A 19259-nucleotide genomic window follows, 5' to 3' on the forward strand; every position below is an offset into this window, starting at 1 on the left:
TTTACTGTGTGAAATTCTGTGTGATTCTCATTGTGATCTTTTGGGTGATATGCTGTCAGATATTGTGTGTGATATTCTTTAAGTTATTTTGTGTGATATTCTGTGTGAAATTTGTAAGTTATTCTGTAAGATATTCTTTATGATATTTTGTGTGATTGGCATTAGGATATTTTGTATGATAGTCTGTGAGATATTTTGTGCGAAATTCTGTGTTATATTCTATCAGTTATTCTGTAAGTCATTCTATTTGATATCCTTTATGATATTTTGTGTAATTCTAATTGTGATATTTTGGATGATAGTCTGTGCGATATTTTGTGTGAAATTCTGTAGGATATTCTCTAAGTTATTCTGTGTGATATTCTGTGTAACGTATTGTATTTCAGTTTTATCCTGAGCCCACTCAGATGCCCAGCATGCCCTCTCAGCTGCAGCAGATAGAGTATGCAGAGATATGCAAGCAGCAGGACATTATCTTGTAGGTGGATTTGTTGCCTTCATTCAGAAGAAAATACTTACTCAGTCACCCGCTCACTCACTCACTCGCTCAAAAACTGAAGATACTTGGATGAATATTGGTATTATACTGATGATGTGTGATCTTCCGTTCTTCACCATCAGGCTACTTAGTATTATAAATTTTCACAAAGTAAATAAGATGGGATCATGAAACTTGGTATACACCTTGTTATATCACTTGGTATACACCTTGTTATATCACTTGGTATTAACCTTGTTATATCACTTGGTATACACCTTGTTATATCACTTGGTATACACCCTGTTATATCACTTGGTATTCACCTTGTTATATCACTTGGTATACACATTGTTATATCACTTGGTATTCGCCTTGTTATATCACTGTCCTTTATACCCATCCTCTTCATCCTTTCAACTGTCTGTCTGTTGAAAAATTTGAAGACAAATTGTTTGGTTTGTTAAGATTGCCAGAATAAAATACATCAGCCTGGTTGTGCTCAAATGGGTCTTAATCCAGATGCTGCCAGCATCTGCAGTCTGGTAAAAAGAAACAGTGTCTGCCCATGAGAAAACCATAAAACCTTTATAGTGATTTGGGTAGCTCCTTTTGGCTCCGTGTCTGCATACGGCATAAGAACCATTTTCGCATGATGCGATTGTAAATGTTTATTGTTAAGTTTATTTCACAGAGAAAAAGCTCCAGTTGGAACTTCATAAGACCCGTTTTCGTATGAAGTTACTCATATATATTATTATGCTTTTTTCAGAGAGCAGAAGCGCCAGTTGGAACTTCAGCTCCAGAAGTTGACCTATGAGCAGCAGAAGCTGCAGCTTGCCAACCAGGCAGGTACCCAGCAGACACCACCACCACCATCATCATACGCTGTATCGGCACCAGGGTCCGTTGCCATGACGATGCCAACATTGTTGTCTGCTGCTTTGCAAATGGCTGCACCAGGGTCTTACGCTACATCAATGCCAACATCTGCACCAGTTTCCATGGCTGCACCTGTCTCCGAGACTCGCATGCCCACAGCTCCCGCATTTGAACCCCAGACTTCACAACCCTATGTTCAGACTTTCCAGCACTGGCAAGGTGCTCAGCCGATTGGTTTTGAATCATTGCAAAATGGACACATGCCAGTGTCCGGATATTTTTCTATGCCCCAGCCACACTCTTTCCCGCAGCAGGCGTCACAATTTCAGGGTCAATATCAAGGTCACCATGGTGTTGCCATGCAACCTGGCCTGCATCAGAACTTGAATGGGAGTTTGTCATCCTCTGGTATGTCACAGAATCCGATGCACTCCATACCTCCCACTCCCGCTACAGGGAGTGCTCCAATAAACACTTCTCAAGGTCAAGGGGTCAATTCTTATCTAGGTCAAGGTCAAATACGGTCTGCATACCACCATCAGCGGTACTGACAACTGACCAGCTTGCCACTTCTTCTAGTCAGATGTACCCTGTCTCTGCTCAAAATGGCTACCACTATGGGGCACCAGTTGCTACAACCAGTTTATTTGCCCCAGTTTCCACGGCAATGTCTCTTCAAGGTCACACTGCAGTGTCACCAGGTCACATTCCACCGAGTTCTCTAACAAATGCGGGGATGAGTGAGCAGATGAGAAAAGTGAAGGAATACCAAGAGTACTTGCTAGCTAGACACGAGCAAAGTAAAAAGGTCCTTGATGAAACGAAAGCAGAAATCAAGCGCAGACGCGATAACTTGCTCGAGAGGTATCCAAACTTGGATTTGACAAGACTGGAAGGCCTAGGAGCAAAGTACTTGGAGAACGGAGACATTCCACAAGAAACATCAGTGGCTCATACAAAAGGGCAAACAGGAAAAGATCCAGCAGTCCCAGTTCCTGTACCAAGGGGCTTTGGCCAAGGTCAATGTCAAACATCGGTTGCCTCCCTCTTGGCTTCATTGGCCACACATCCATACTATGCTGCAACTCTATCACAGCCTGATCACGATACTTCTGGCAGACCCTCTTCTATGATGACGTCAACGGTTGGCACTGTCCAGATGAAGGGAGGAATTCCGGCTGGTCTGGATCTCAATTCGGAAACAAACCTCAGGAAAAACAAGTTTGAGTCCATCCGAAAGTCATTGCCTTTCGAAGGCGACGAGTCGTTGGTTCAAAATGAATCGTTCCCTGATAGAGTTTATGATGCTTACACCCAGAGGAATCTTGACATGACTGACACTACAGACAACACAGAGAGTGACGTATCATCGTTGACGGAAAAGGGAAGCCCAGCGCTGAAACTGGCCCCTAAACCGGCCCCGCGGAATACGGAAGCGAGTCGGAAACGTTCCCACGACAAAGCTGAGCGATCAAGTGAGACTACTGAAGAGTCGGATATTAACACTTCAACTAGTTTCACGTCTGGGAGTGAGGGGGACGTGTCGATGTTGCGACAGGACGAACTTCGTAAACAGCTGGAAGATATACAGCGCCAGAAAGAGGAAATCATTCGGAGACATCAGGTAGGGATTTTACTGTGTTTGCTAAAATATAAAAATCGGTTCTGGTTTTCGGCCCCATTCCGAATGAAAAAAAGTATATATTTTTCCCCAAAAAAGTATATATTTTTTACCAAATAGGACCTTAAAATTTTCACAAAAAAAAAAAAAAAGTTTTTTTAGATTTCAACACATTTTATTCATTACCCATCCAGCCATATAAGTTCAACCTTAGTACAAATAATACTGAAAACACTTCTATTCTCAATTTAAAGCATTTTTTAGCAAAACAGCAACAACATTAATTTCCCAATTTTAGTAAAAACGCCTCTAATTTTCCCAATTAAAATGGACCCGGCCCCATTCCCAAAATGGTGAAAAAAATCACTGATATATATTATCATTAAATCTATTTTGGATTCTGTTGTATAGATAATAAAAACAGCAATAATTGTTTCATTAAAAGGAAAACCACAAGTTCTTACGATATTAAATATTTACAAAAATAGTTAATCAATAGAAAAAATACTTGCATTCTTGTTAATGGTACCATTGTTTTCATTTTTGACGAGCGTTATTTAAATAGTGAACTGCAGATTCAGTTTACTGTACCCTTTCCCACTGCGATGTTCAATGTGAAAGTGGCTATATGCAACCTGCATAAAACCAGACCCGCCTGGGGTACTTGCAGTCTGGTCAGGTTATATGCCGATCAAAATCATATGATTGGATATGAAGGTTATAAAACTTGAATCCAGTAAGAAAGGTCTTAAATTTATTTGATTTTCTAATGGATTGCAAGTTCGTCAAAGCGCATATTATAGCAGTAAAGGGTTAAGCAATTTGTGTATGGATTTTGTAACCAGTCCAGGGGTGGTATTCCAGAAGCATCTTAAGTTAAATTTTATTTTGTAACCAGTCCAGTGCATGTCATGAAGACTTGTTCACTGTTTGGTTGATTTTGTAACCAGTCCAGTGCATGTCATGAAGACTTGTTCACTGTTTGGTTGATTTTGTAACCAGTCCAGTGCATGTCATGAAGACTTGTTCACTGTTTTGTTTTACAGCAAGGACAGCAGAGTCTACGGAGTAAGGAAGAAGACTTGAAGGCTAAGCTGGCCTCCCTTGCTCCCGAGGAGTTGGCAAGGCAGTTGAGAGATACTGCCAAACAACAGGTACGGAGCCTGAGTTGGGCCTCATTCTGGGAGAACTGGGCTTAATGCATGTGCGTAAAGTGTCATCCCTGTCTGCGCAGGCTTATCAGGGATGTCACTTTCCGCTTTTATGTTTTTTTCATTTAAAGGAAGTATCTACTTAGAGAAAATCCATTTTAAGTGATCCTTGATTAGCCTGTGCACACTGCACAGAATAAACTGAGACTACTCTTTAGGAACATGCATTAAGCCCGGTTTTCCCAGAACATGAATAAATTATTATCATCCCTACTAAACTCCCTATGTTCAGTATTTTCAATGACTATAAACTGAACCCTTGAGGTTGATTTAATTAGCTTGCATTCCTGGTTTCTGAAGGAATGTCAAGACAGGTGAGGGACACTGCAAAAACACAGCAGGCTCTGTGAAACCTGTCTGACATATACTTGAACCGCGTTCTGGGAAAACAGGGTGTAATGCATGTGTGTAAAGTGTTGTACAACAAAGCATGTGCAGTCCAGTGGAATTTGGAAAGCCTGTGTGGACTGCATGAATGAAACATGCATGAAACACTATGTGAAAAGCCTGTGTGGACTGCATGAATGAAACATGCATGAAACACTATGTGAAAAGCCTGTGTGGACTGCATGAATGAAACATGCATGAAACACTATGTGAAAAGCCTGTGTGGACTGCATGAATGAAACATGCATGAAACACTATGTGAAAAGCCTGTGTGGACTGCATGAATGAAACATGCATGAAACACTGTTTGTGAAAAGCCTGTGTGGACTGCATGAATGAAACATGCATGAAACACTGTGAAAAGCCTGTGTGGACTGCATGAATGAAACATGCATGAAACACTGTTTGTTCCAGAGCTAGGAACAATCCAAAAGGCTGACAAAAATGTGGGCTCTGTAAGACTCTGCCTAGGACATAGTAGGAAAGGTTCAAAGGGAGCAAGCTTGCTCTACAATGGGCATATGTTGCAATAGTTGTTCTATTACTTGGCATTTCATATGTATAAATTTTATCTATTATACTTGATAGAGAGGACCTTCAGTGATATTAATTTTTGTTTTGTTGTCCCCTACAGGTGAAACCGGAGGTGACCTATGGTTTGCGCTCTGTCTGTCTGTCTGTCAGTTTGTCTGTCTGTCAGCCTGTCTGTAATGCCGTCACACTTTTTTGGATCCTGTGATAACTTTAAAAGTTCGTCATATTTTTTCATGAAACTTGAAACATGGACAGATGGCAATATGGAGATTATGCACGTCAATACATATTGTTCCTACGTCAAGAATTCTGGTTGCTATGGCAACAATTTTTTTTTTACTGACAATGGGGAAACCGTTAGGGCACCATATTGCTTGGTAATCTCTTGTTACTTATTTAATACTATTTATTACTGTAACTCTTTCCCACTCAGAAGCAAAGTAAAAATAGCAATGTGCAAAACAGCATAAAACCAGAACAGCCTGCAAGTAACTCGCCGTCTTTTCATGTTTTATGCTTTTTGCTGCTCAACAGTATCTAAGGGTTCGAAATGAAGCCTTAAAAACTTGAATCTAGTTAAGATGGTCTTTACTAAGTGGTAAAAGGTTAATTGTGCAAGCGTGCATCTAGCTTATTCTATTAATTTTCTGCTTTTACTTATGTTTGCAAAATACAATGTACATCAAGAGGGCTTTGAATTTCTTTTTGTAAGATATTGCCAGTATGTACCAGACAGACCTATTAAAGCTATGGCTCCTTTTAATATCATATGGTTTACATGTTTTTGCTAATTAAAAAAAACACTATAATATATCAGTATATTTAGTAACATTTTTCTGTTTTGGTAGCTCATCTGGTTTATTGTTCGACTATAAATCCAAGTTTGCTTCGTGTGCTGGTAACATTGCCTTTGTGGGATTATTCATGAAAATAAGTAATATATTTTTTCTAAGGCCAGTTTGTCCACACATCTGCTTTAAGAGGGGCAGTTGTCAGTTACTGGTACTAAGTACTGGTAAACCGTTTTCCCAGAGCAAGGCTGATATCTTTTTACTGGGCAACTGCAAGACATGTACCGAACCAGTCTACGCCAGCCATTTTACCTTAATACTGGCACTAAGAACTGTGAATCCAGCTCACCCAGGAAAAGTGTGAGGTGGTTAACGGGCCACCATGATAGACCAACATAAAATACTGCACAATATTTTTAATAAGCAAATACAATCTTTTCCCCAGCAATTGCAAGACATGTACCCAACCAATCTACGCCAGCCATTTAACCTGTCTACGATCATGGAGGTGGAGACCCCATCTTCCAGCGCGCGACCATCGGACGGCCATTCCAGCGACCCCAACGACCTCTCCCAGTACTCAATGCAATCCCAGAAGTCCAAGCGCTCGCTGGATTACTCGCAGTCGAAGAGTTCCGAGAGGATTCCAGAGGAGCCTGACATGGAGAATGTCCATACACAGATGGAGGCTCTGAGGAAAGGTTGGGATTTTTGTATGCCCCCGGATCAAATGTGTCGTTTTCTGAAAAAACTGGGCTTAATGCATGTGCGTAAAGTGTCGTCCCAGATTAGCCTGTGCAGTTTGCACAGGCTAATCAGGGACGACTCTTTTCGCCTAAACTTGATTGTCGGTAAGGATGGACATCCTTGAAACTAAAAATACCATTAAAGCGGAAAGTGTCGTCCCTGATTAGCCTGTGTGGACTGCACAGGCATATCTGGGACGACACTTTACGCACATGAATTAAGCCCAGTTTTCTCAGAACAAGACACAAATGATCGGGGGTATATTGTTTTTGGCCTGTCTATCTGTCTGTCTGTCATTGTATGTGTCTGTCTGTCTGTCATTGTATGTGTCTCAAAACATAAACCTTTGTCATAACTTTTGCAATATGATGATTGCAACTTGATATTTGGCATGCATGGGTATCTCATGGAGTTGCACATTTTGAGTGGTGAATGGTCAAGGTCAACCTTCAAGGTCAAAGGTCAAACAAAAATTGTGTGTCTGACAAACACATCTCTTGTTATTTTTGATTTTATTAAATGTGAAATTTAAATACAATTGTAAATGAAGAAGCCATATTTTAAGAGCTACTTATAAAAAAAGCAAGTTTAAATGTATTAATGTGAGCATTGTTCTGAGAAATTTGGGCTTAATGCAAGTGAGTCAAGTGTTTCCTACATTAGCCCGTCCAGTGTGCACAGGCTAATTAGGGACAACACTTCATGCCTTAACTGGATATTTGCTAAGAAGAGACTTCCCTCAAAGGAAATATTCCATAAAGCAGAAATTGTTGTCCCTGATTAGCCTGTGCAGACTGCACAGGCTAATCTGGGATGACACTTTTAGGCACATGCAGTTTTCCCAGTTTGCAGCACATATTGAATGTGAAGTATATATAAATAAGGGAGCCATAAATAATGAGCTCTTTGGGAAAAAACTTAGTGTAAATGCATTAATATAAGAATCTTTGGCCTAAAAAATAAGTTTAAATGTATAAGTTAAAGGAATACAGTTTCATTGAGGAATTTCTGTGTGTTTTTCCAATCCCTGTATAAACTTACTTATTTGTTTTCTTCATTCTAAAAATGAAGGATTATAGGTGTCACAAATATAAGTATTTGCTATTGATTATTATTGCCATTCTAAACTTAAGTTTCACTTTATTTGACAAAATTGCAATTTAATATTGCATTTTACTGAAAGAGTTGAATGATGTAATGTTTGAAAAATATTAATAATATTTATTATATCATTTTCCAAAATTTCCGGGTTTACCATTAAATTTTTCCAAATCCAAAAGCCATAGACTTTAAATTAAGAATGAAAAAAAAAGTCACTGGTATAAGAATAAATTTGGCAGTAAAATAGGCAGTACATTTATCAGAGCAACAATATTGATAAGTTTTTTAGCTTTAACTGGTCTCAGGTCTTGCAAGAAGGCTTAATTAATTAGCAATTAGAGAGCATATAAATAAAATTTATGTACCTATAATCAAGAAATTTATTGTAATCTGAAGTGATGGAATTTTATTGTCAATTTTCAAGCCTTATTTAATATGTGTTTTAAGGGTTTAAAAGCAAATATTTAAAAAATTGTTGCTCTCTGCTGTGTTTATATATTTTTTAATATAAAAAAACTGTAGTTGTTTTCACTGTACATGTACCAAATTCATATAATTGCTAACTATTATACATTTATTGTGTAATATTATTACAAGTTGGAAGGGTAATGTCTTTTTGATAATAAATCATTCAACATCAGTTGCTTATGAATGAAATGGATCTCCAATAAATGTTTACAGTCACTTGAAGACATTAATATTGATTAACCTGAACAATAGTGTATTGGTTGGGAGTTATATTCCATTGAAAACAGACATCATTTAAGCCATTGTTTGGGTGTAATCTCATCGCTTTGCCCTAGCATGTTGTAAACTGTGACAGTATATTGCAAGTTATGATTTGTTTGCCAAGATGGGGTCAGTATGAATTATGCAACAATAGGCCATTGACATTTGATAATGAAACTGTCAGTTGATCAATGAAAGGTAATATGTTCAATTATAAATAACTGGTACACCAAATAAAAATTATCATTTATTGAAAAGGCTTACTAGTGGTTGTTATGGAATTTAGAGGATATGCATTATTTGGTACCAAACTAATTTTCAGGTATTTTCATGTAAACAAAAAAATCAGTATGCAAGTTTTGTGATTAAATAATTTGTGACTTAATTGGGTTAACATTAATAACAGAGTAAGTTTATTGAGGATTGATAAATAAGTCAAAAGAGCCTGATATTAATTTACAGGAAATGTTTTACTATTTTTAAAGTAATTGTCAATGAATCCAATACGTGTGAATGAGCTCTTTATTAGGCTCTTCAGGAATGGTCAAATCTGAATTTTTTCCTTACTTGTCAGTTTGTATAAATGAAGTTTGCCATTTTGTTAGTACATTAATTGTATAGGAAATTATAGCAAAAAATTTCACATGCCCATGCAATAGCATTGAGACAAGACAGACTTCAACTGTAGTTGCTACTCGTGTCCTGGATAATTTATTGAGTTTACATTTTTAGTGTTTTGTAAAGTGCGTCACCATATTTTTGCAAACTCATAAGTGAAGTTGTTTGAAGTAATATCTGTGCAGTGAAGAAGTCTTTATTCAAACAGTCATCGTTGTCTTTATGACTGCATACTGTTGTAATGTTTGACGTGTTGACCTAAATTGTAAAAAATAAATTTTTGCCTCCCTCTGTGGAACTGGGCTAAATGTATGTGCGTATCATTTCATCTCAGACTAGCCTACGCAGACTGCACATGCTCATATGACATAACGCTTTACTCACAGGCTTAAGCCCGGTTTTGCCAGAGCGCTGCTCATTAATAAATTTAATTTCTTGTGAATTAATTCTACGTAAGTCAGAGAATGATAAGGATTACTGGGACAAAAATATTGAGTATTGACTAAAAATGTTATAAACATGATTTATTTAATATAATTCTCTTAATCCCTTTGAATCAATTCTAGGAAAGTCAGAGAAAGTAACAAATAGCTGTTTTAATGTTTGATGTATCGAACACAAATCTTAAAAAAAAGATTTATTTACTTTTGAATTAATTCCAGGGAAGTCAGAGCACGTTGCAGATTACAGTGGTCGAAATATCGAGGACGTGTTGGAGCGTGCCAAGCGCTTTGAGAGTGAAGTCTTGGAGAAGTTACGTAAGCAGACGAACGCAGTCCTGTTTGACAACGGATTTGATGACTCTTTGGAGTTCAGTGTGAGCAAGAAAGAGACGTCAAACCAGTCTCTGTCCACTGGAACCCTGACGGATGATTCTCTGTCTACTGGTAGGTGAACTGAACAAGGGCTTATTCTAGTTTAATACAAAAATTATATAAGTTCAATTGTGTCAAAAGCCTTATTATTATTGAAACATATTAAGTCCGTTTCCTGGGTAGAACCAGAACTTGGTGTCTTTGGTTGAGATCTAAATAACGTTCCCACTTACAGTGAGGTTCGAACCAGTGACCTCTTGATTGCTAGGCGGACACCATATCCACTATGACACTTTAAATGATATTAAGGGCGTATTCTTGTCAATTGGGCTGTGTTTTAATTGCTTTTATATGTTTGATTTAATGAAATTATTTCAATAATTTAGATAAAATTGTTTACACATCAATTTTTAAGCATCCAGCATCTAGAAAAAGAGAAAAGCCCTTTTACAGTTTCCTGGTGTTTCACAAAACATTTTTTTTATTTAAATTGAAAAATCTTGTATTAATTTTAGACAGCTTGGAATTGATTGTACGAAAGACCGATCTTTTTAAAATACTTGTACACTTAACATTGTTTTACGGAGCTTCATGTAGGTTATACTTTCCATAGTGTTTTGTTCAGACAAACTTGTATTCTTTATAAACTCTTTTTTATGTTAAATTGAATATAAACTATTTTTAAACTTTTCAAAATATTTAAAATGAGCAAGTAAGTTTGCAATTAAATCATTTATATATCAATAAATGATCTTTTAAGAGCAAATGTACATTTAAATTATTATCTTATATTTCAAAAAAATTAGATAAAACCAGGAAAAACATTATCTTATATTTCAGAACCATTAGATGAAGCCAGTCAGAGCATTACATTATGTTTCAGGACTATTAGATAAAACCAGTCAGAGCATTCTCTTATATTTTGCGACCATTAGATGAAACCAGTCAGAACAGTATCTCATATTTCAAGACAATGACATTAAACCAGTCAGAGTATTATCTTATATTTCAGGACCATCAGATGAAACCAGTCAGAGCATTATCTTGTATTTAAGGACCATTAGATGAAACCAGTCAGAACATTATCCTATGTTTCAGGACCATTAGATGAAACCAGTCAGAGTATATATACTTATATTTCAGGACCATTAGATGAAACCAGTCTGAGTAGGCAGACAGACACCAAATCAGCCAACGGGAGTTTCCAGAATTCTAAATCCTGGGCATCTGAACTCTCCCAGTTCAAAATACCAGCATCCGACCAATCAGAATTACCCTTCAAAGTCATGCCTTCAAAAGTGCCCCAAGCCTCTACGGATGACCAAAACACGATGTTCACAACCAACCGGTTCAAGATTTACTCCGCCATCAATCAATCCGGTTCAGGAGCCTCGCTTTCAGAGTCGAGCTTAATGGACGAGTCGGGGAGCATGAATGCCAACGACATGATGGTCCACTTAAAGACGCTGCAAGACCAGATTCGACGGAGCGAGGAGGAACGCATGATGCTCACTCGAAAATTGGCAGAACAGCAGAAGAACTCAGAAAATCAGTCAAAAAGTTTGTCACAGTACTCTGGGGAAAGTAGCCACGAGGTGTCGCGGCCATTTATGAATGGGCCCAGCAAGAATGATGGCAACAAGAGTGATTTGTCCCAGTATTCTTTAACAGATAAATCAGCTGACGTTTCCTTTTCGGGTAACTACCAATCAGAAACAAGCAAAGACAGGTTTGAATCACCCGTCCAATCTGGAACAACCTGTAGGGAGCTCCCAGTAAGGCGTTCTCCGATTGGTCACACTGCTACGGAGGCTCCCAAAGTTTTGACCAATCAGAGGGGGGTTCAGGACCAGACTGGGACAGAGTTCTCATTCATGATGTCCAGCAGTAAGCAGCAGCGATCTACATCCACTCCTGGTGAGTTTTGACTGAACAAAAAAAAGCGATTGTGAGATTTAGGGAAAGTTTCAAACAAAGAAACAATCTACCGTAATGCTATTCACGGAGGAATTTTCTGTTAATTTTTTTCTTGATTTAGGATTTTTATTTTATATAAGTCAAGATAGCAAGTTTTTGTTGATCCATTTACACATGACACATGCCAATAAATATTGATATTCTGATGTAGATGATTTGTGAAATATTTATTAAGTGATAAAACTATAATTATTAAATGTACGTCTTAAGTGATGTTCCAGATTAGCCTCTGCAGTCTGCACAGGCTTATCAGGGACAATACTTTCTGCTTTTATGATATATTTTTGTTTTATAAAAGTCTTTTATTAGAAAAAATCTAGTTTAGGCAGAAAGTGTCATCCCTGATTAGCCTGTGCGGACTAAACAGGCTTATCTAGGACAACACTTTTTCCACATGCATTAAACCCCCTTTTCTCAGAGTACAGCCCAAATGTTTCCTCACTTTTTGTGTTGACTGGTCCTGAAGGAAGCGAAAAGCAATAAGGTGGAGCAGTATTCTAATATGCTCTTTCCCTTTTTCATGTACTGAACATTGCAAAGACTTCCAGCATTGTTACATTTGAGACAGTTATTGTCTTTTTTTATTCTTCAGGTGACGACAGGAGGAAATCTGCAATGAATGGAACAAATCGATCAGAACTTCCATCAGAAATCACCGTAGGAGACAAGACAGACGGATCTTCTGTTAATCCGCAAAGCAGAAACTTTGATACCAATTCGGCAACAGGTTCCCGCTCTTTCCACATGATTGGCGAGGACTCTTTTTCGAATCGTAGAAGTTTTGAGACCATGCTGCCCGATGGCCATGACAATAGTGCTAACGGAGAACTGTCCCAGCATTCATTGAGTGCCGAGGAAAACATACGGGAGATCAAAAAGGAATTCGATAGACTCGACAAAGCTTCTCAGAAAATTAAGACATTCGCAGTTTCCAAGGATGGGGAATTGATATCAGAAAACAGCGATTCAGACAAGTCTCACTCCGTTGAACATTTGCAAGAGACTGACCTGACCAACTATACGCTTTCCACTCAGGATAACACTGATAAGTTCACCAAAAGTGAAGACTTTCAAAGTAAACTGAGTGTCTATACTCTTCCGGAAAGTTCTGCTGAATCACGTCTTTCTCAGGTGTCTGATTTTTCGCATAAAAGTTCAGGGAAAAGCGACTCCTGGGGTTCGAACCCAAAGTCTTCCTCCTTCACAACGGTCACTTCAGATACTTCTCTGAATGGGACTGGGTTGTCGACTCTTAGCCAGTATACTTTGGGCGACTCAAAAGCAGGTGACACACAGAAACCGGGTGTGGAGAATGAAAACTATATGCAGGAAAAGTTTGCTAGTTTAGACAATCTCATTAGTGAGTCTAAAAACCTCATAGCTAGGCATAAACAGATCATTGACAAGGGTAAAAGCCTAGAGGAGGTGAAGCCCAAATTTCCTGTTTCTGCACCACCGCCGTTACCAAAACAACCAGCCCCCTGGGAGAGCCTTGGAAAACCCCTTACTGGTGGAGAAAGTGGGTCAAAACAGATTCAGAATAAAGAAACTACTCTACCTACAATAAAAGAGTCAAAGCCGGAAAAGAAGACTTCATCTGCGCCAACCAAGTTTGATCTTCATGGTAATGTTTATCATGGTGTTTCTGTTTGTTATCAATTCTGTTAGTTTATTATAATGTTTTTTTAATGATTTATTTCTCATTTGAAAATCATATGTTTTGTTACTATTAGGCAATTGATTCCCAATTTATACTTATAAAAATAAATATATTCTGTTTTCATATTTTCTAGTGAAAATCTTCAAGAAAAACATGAATAATGCAAATAAGTGCTCTGTTTAATTTTAATACCATTCTAATATTGGTTTTAAGGGGATAATCTTTAGTTACATATAAACAATTCGCTTTTACCGGTACATGTTAACTTTTGCTTTATAAGAATACATATGATTATATCATGTATTAGGTGGTATATTTTTATTTTCTTAAGCGTCTTTAACAAACTGCTATCTAGGCAATCATTTTAAAATGAAATAAATTTCTAGGTCCAAAACCATTTTACAAGAGTGCCAAATCTGCAGAGGAAAGTTCAAGGTCGTTGTCCATGTATACCAGTCAGGCTGGTTCCATTTCAACTCCGGAAACAAGCAAAAACCAGTCTAACAATGTTGATGTGAACAGCCTTGAATATGTAAGTAACGTGTGTTTGTTGATGATCTTGATGTAAATTTAAACCAGTTTACGGTTTTTAGTTTTACTGCATCAAAAGATTTTGGCTTATTAAGACACTCTAGCATCCACGTCTGAGCAGAACAAGTATTTTAAGTCTTTGGCATTTTTTTTTTCGACAAATTTTCATTTGAAATTTGCCCCATTCCTATTTACAAAAAGTATTTGTCCCAAATGACTGCCTTACATTTGATTTTTTATTCCCCCGGATCGAATGATTGGGGGCATATTGTTTTTGGCCTGTCATTCTGTCCCAAAACTTTAACCTTGGTTGAAGTTTTGCAATAACTTTGCAATGTTGAAGATAGCAACTTGATATTTGGCATGCATGTGTATCTCATGAAGCTGCACTTTTTGAGTGGTGAAAGGTCAAGGTCATACTTCAAGGTCAAAAGTTAAAAAAAATACAATCCAAGGGAAGTAATAAGCTTTAAAGGGAGATCATTTCTAAACCTGCCAAATGATATATTGAAATTATATTTCAAAGCGGCGCAATAGGTGGCATTGTGTTTCTGACAAACACATCTCTTGTTTAATTATATAAATCCAAATGATGATTAAGTTTATCTCCATATGAAGCTCATAATAAATGCATATATTTGTATTTCCGAAAATGTTGAGGAAAAAATGCTTTTGGAAAGATCATTTGAAAACTTCCTCAGTGGGGATTGAACACAGAAAATATGGGCAGTGATCTGTGAAAAGGGCTTTAATGCATGTGCGTAAACTGTCATCCCAGATTAGCCCGTACAGTCCGCACAGGCTAATCAGGGACCACACTCTGCTTTTTATGCCCCCCTTCGAAGAAGAGGGGGTATATTGCTTTGCTCATGTCGGTATGTCGGTCGGTCTGTCGGTCCGTCCACCAGTTGGTTGTCAGATGATAACTCAAGAACGCTTGGGCCTAGGATCATGAAACTTCATAGGTACATTGATCATGACTCGCAGATGACCCCTATTGATTTTGAAGTCACTAGATCAAAGGTCAAGGTCACGGTGACTCGAAATAGTAAAATGGTTTTTGAATGATAACTCAAGAATGCATACAGGGCAAACTCTGAACAATATTACTGAAGCAACTGGTCTGTAATCCTAAATCTATAATTATCAGTCCAATGAAACATCATCCTTTAAGTAAAATACAGTGGATCAGTAAAAATATTATCAGAATATGAGATTTTTTGTATATTTTGTATATTAAATATTGTGTTAATGTTTAATTTTGTTGATTAATATAAATATAAGCAGGACAGGGGAGGTAATACACTATTATATCTTTCTTATATACAGGGGAAACAAATGCAATAAGTTTAAATTTCATGTTTTATAAATAGAGGAAATTTGTTCATGTCAGTGTGAGATCATTTGTTTTGTTTTTTTAAACATCATGTAATAAATTTCCACACCCCACATTGAACCCCCTCTCACCCCCACAGCCCTACCTCCCCACCCCCCACCTCCTCTACCCCCAGCCCCCCCCATTTTTTTTAAACATCTTATAAATAACCCCACCCCTCATTATACCCCCCCCCTCTCACTCCCCGCCTACCCCCCTACCCTCCACCCCCCCCCCCCATTTTTCTAAACATCTAATAAATTACCCCACCCCATATTTTTACCCTCTCACTCACCCCCACCCCCCCCTACCCCCCCCACCCCCACCCCCCCAATTTTTTTTAAAACATCTTATAAATTACCACACCCCACATTATATCCCCCTCTAACCCCCCTACCCCCAACCCCCTAACCCCCCACCCCCCTACCCCCCCACCCCCCACACCCACCCCACCCCCCTCAATTTTTTTTTTATAAACATCTAATAAATTACCCCACCCCACATTATTACCCCCTCTCACCCCCCTCCCCCCCACCCCGCCTACCCCCCCCCCCATTTTTTTTAAACATCTTATAAATTACCACACCCCACATTATATCCCCCTCTCACCCCCGTACCCCTCCCCACGCCCCCTTCCCCCCCACCTCCACCCCCTCAATTTTTTTTAAACATCTAATAAATTACCACACCCCACATTATACCCCCCTCTCACTCCCCCCTACCCCACCCCACCCCACCCCGTCAATTATTTTTTTTTAACATCTAATAAATTACCCCACCCCACATTATACCCCCCTCTCACTTCCCCCTACCCCCTATCCCCCACCCCCCACCCCCCCAATTTTTTTTTAACATCAAATAAATTACCCCACCCCACATTATTACCCCCTCTCACCCCCAACCCCCCTACCCCCCACAACCCCTCATCCCGCCCCAATTTTTTTTAAACATCTTATAAATTACCCCACCCCACATTATACCCCCCTCTCACCCCCTTTCCCCCCACCCCCCTACTCCCCCCACACCCTTCCCCACCCCCCCCCACAAATTTTTTTTTTTTAAAACATCTAATAAATTACCACACATCACATTATACCTCCCTCTCACTCCCCCCTACCCCCACCCCCACCCACCCCCCATTTATATTTTTTAACATCTAATAAATAACCCCACCCCACATTATTACCCCCTCTCAACCCCTCTCCCCCTCCCCCTACCCCCCCCCCCGATTTTTTTTAAACATCTTATAAATTACCACACCACACATTATACCCCCCCTCTCACCCCCCCCCTACCTACCCCCCCCTCCCCCCACTCCCCCCCCCCCCCTCCCCCCCCCAATTTTTTTTTTTTTTTAAACATCTAATAAATTACCCCACCCCACATTATACTCCCCTCTCACTCCCCCCTACCCCCCACCCCCAAAAATTTTTTATTTTTATTTTTAAAACATCTAATAAATAACCCACCCCACATTATTACCCCCTCTCACCCCCCCTCCCCCCTACCCCCCCCCCCGATTTTTTTTAAACATCTTATAAATTACCCCACCCCACATTATACCCCCCTCTCACCCCCCCCTACCTACCCCCCCGACCCCCACTCCCCCCCCCCCCGATTTTTTTTTTTTTTTTTAAACATCTTATAAATTGCCCCACCCCACATTATACTCCCCTCTCACTCCCCCCTACCCCCCACCCCCCAAAATTTTTTTTATTTTTTTTTTTAAACATCTAATAAATAACCACACCCCACATTATTACCCCCCTCTCACCCCCCCACCCCCCCCCTACCCCCCCCCCCCCTAATTTTTTTTTTAAACATCTTATAAATTACCACACCCCACATTATACTCCCCTCTCACTCCCCCTTGATCATGACTGGTAGATGACCCCTATTGATTTTCAGGTCACTAGGTCAAAGGTCAAGGTCACAGTGACTCGAAATAGTACAATGGTTTCCGGACGATAACTTACATTAGGTCAAAGGTCAAGGTCACAGTGACAAAAAACGTATTCACACAGTGGCTGCCACTACAACTGACAGCCCATATGGGGGGCATGCATGTTTTATTGAAATTTGAGCTAAATTCAGTTTTCTGAATAGTAATATTAATTGACCCATACCTAGCAGAAGGATACAAAATTAAATTGCTTTATTAAAATCGTTTGGAAAGCTATCAAATAAAGACAAATTAAAGCATTTTTAACCAGGTTTTCCGAAGGAAAAAACTGGTTATTAGATTGGCGAATGCGGGCGGGCTGGCTGGCGGGCGGGCGGAACAAGCTTGTTCGGGCCATAACTATGTCGTTCATTGTCAGATTTTAAAATCATTTGGCACATTTGTTCACCATCATTGGACGGTGTGTCGCGCGAAATAATTACGTCGATATCTCCAAGGTCAAGGTCACACTTTGAGTTCAATGGTCAAAAATGGCCATAAATGAGCTTGTCCTGGCCATAACTATGTCATTCATTGTGAGATTTTAAAATCATTTGGCACATTTGTTCACCATCATGGGACGGTGTGTCGCCCAAAAGAATCACGTCAATATCTCCAATGTCAAGGTCGCCACAACTAAAAATAGATTTTTTTAAAAAACAAACTTACAAAGGGGGTTAATTTTGTTTGTTCATTTCAAAAGTTCAGTTTGAGTTTTCTCCCTTTATCAGATTTTTTTTCACAATGAAAACCTGGTTTTGTGACAATTTTGTCCCTTGTTGTACATGTATACAGGCCTGGAGGTACAATATCCTCTTTAAATTTATTACAGGAACAGTACAAATTTTTTTCATCCCATTTACATGTCAATTCAAAAATGTGTACAGCTGAATGAATGATTTGTTATTTAAAGTTGCCAGTTGATGGTAATATTGTTTGTAGCATTTTCAAGACATTGTACAGTAGACTCTGCCATTATACCCGAACTCTCCCGATTCCCAACAGTCGGGCCAGTCCCGTATTTTCTCCTTCTATTTTTTTGTTAAAAATGTTGAATAAACCGAACTCTATTAAAACCGGAAACCGAACGGATATCTCCGTGCTCCGTGAATTTGGTCATTTTCAATGTAAAATACATTGAGTACACCGGACGGTCCAAATTCTCAAGATGCCCGAGGCGTGAAAATTACAATACCTAGCAGCACAGCGCGTTGCTTTGTCACACATTTTGCTCGCTCAATTATCGATAATCGGATTAAACATACCATAAAGGTGTCAAGTCGTTACCGCGCTAAAGAAGTCTGATTAAATAATTTAAAACAAACTGTGAATGTCTATAATAGACGTGCGGTAACACCAAAAAGTGATTGACTCGATCGTTTTATTAAGCTTAAGTTTTATTAAGATGATAAACAATTTAATTACAAAATTAATGCATGCCGTTGCGACGATCACTTTCTTGTGATCTTCTCGGGTAGTTTTAAAGATCCTATAGCCATGTTTTTAAAGCTTAAATGGTTTTTTGTTTGTCAGATAAAACTGTGAGAAATATGACCGTTAAATATCCATCCATCTGTCTACATATTCATTCATTCAGTGAACTCGAACACGACTCACACGCCTATATGACAAATGTCACGTACATACATGTATAAAGCACCACGCTCACTTTGGGATTAATCAAAACAAGTGGGTATGGAATGTTTTTTGCTTTTAATCGAATAAAAACACATTTTTTTAAGAATGCTTTAAAAATAAACATTACATGAGTACAGTTATCACATGGTACATGTAAATGTATATGGTTTGTTTTATTCTTATATGATTTTGTACACAATGCATACAATGTATATTTCGGCA

At 38.7% G+C, this 19259-nt stretch overlaps 1 protein-coding gene across 1 annotated transcript in view; it reads left to right on the top strand.

Annotated features, from left to right (window-relative positions):
• LOC127835950 (uncharacterized) overlaps positions 1–19259 on the top strand; it is an 89934-nt gene that overhangs the window by 21257 nt on the left and 49418 nt on the right. Inside the window, exons 9-17 of the mRNA XM_052362369.1 lie at positions 387–478; positions 1251–1867; positions 1903–2984; positions 4028–4135; positions 6350–6605; positions 9762–9986; positions 11058–11831; positions 12484–13515; positions 13938–14083. Coding sequence (XP_052218329.1) covers positions 387–478; positions 1251–1867; positions 1903–2984; positions 4028–4135; positions 6350–6605; positions 9762–9986; positions 11058–11831; positions 12484–13515; positions 13938–14083 — 4332 coding nt within the window. The remainder of the gene's footprint in view (positions 1–386; positions 479–1250; positions 1868–1902; positions 2985–4027; positions 4136–6349; positions 6606–9761; positions 9987–11057; positions 11832–12483; positions 13516–13937; positions 14084–19259) is intronic.

Source organism: Dreissena polymorpha, chromosome 6 (assembly GCF_020536995.1).
Source record: "Dreissena polymorpha isolate Duluth1 chromosome 6, UMN_Dpol_1.0, whole genome shotgun sequence".
In the NCBI taxonomy this organism is placed as follows: domain Eukaryota; kingdom Metazoa; phylum Mollusca; class Bivalvia; order Myida; family Dreissenidae; genus Dreissena; species Dreissena polymorpha.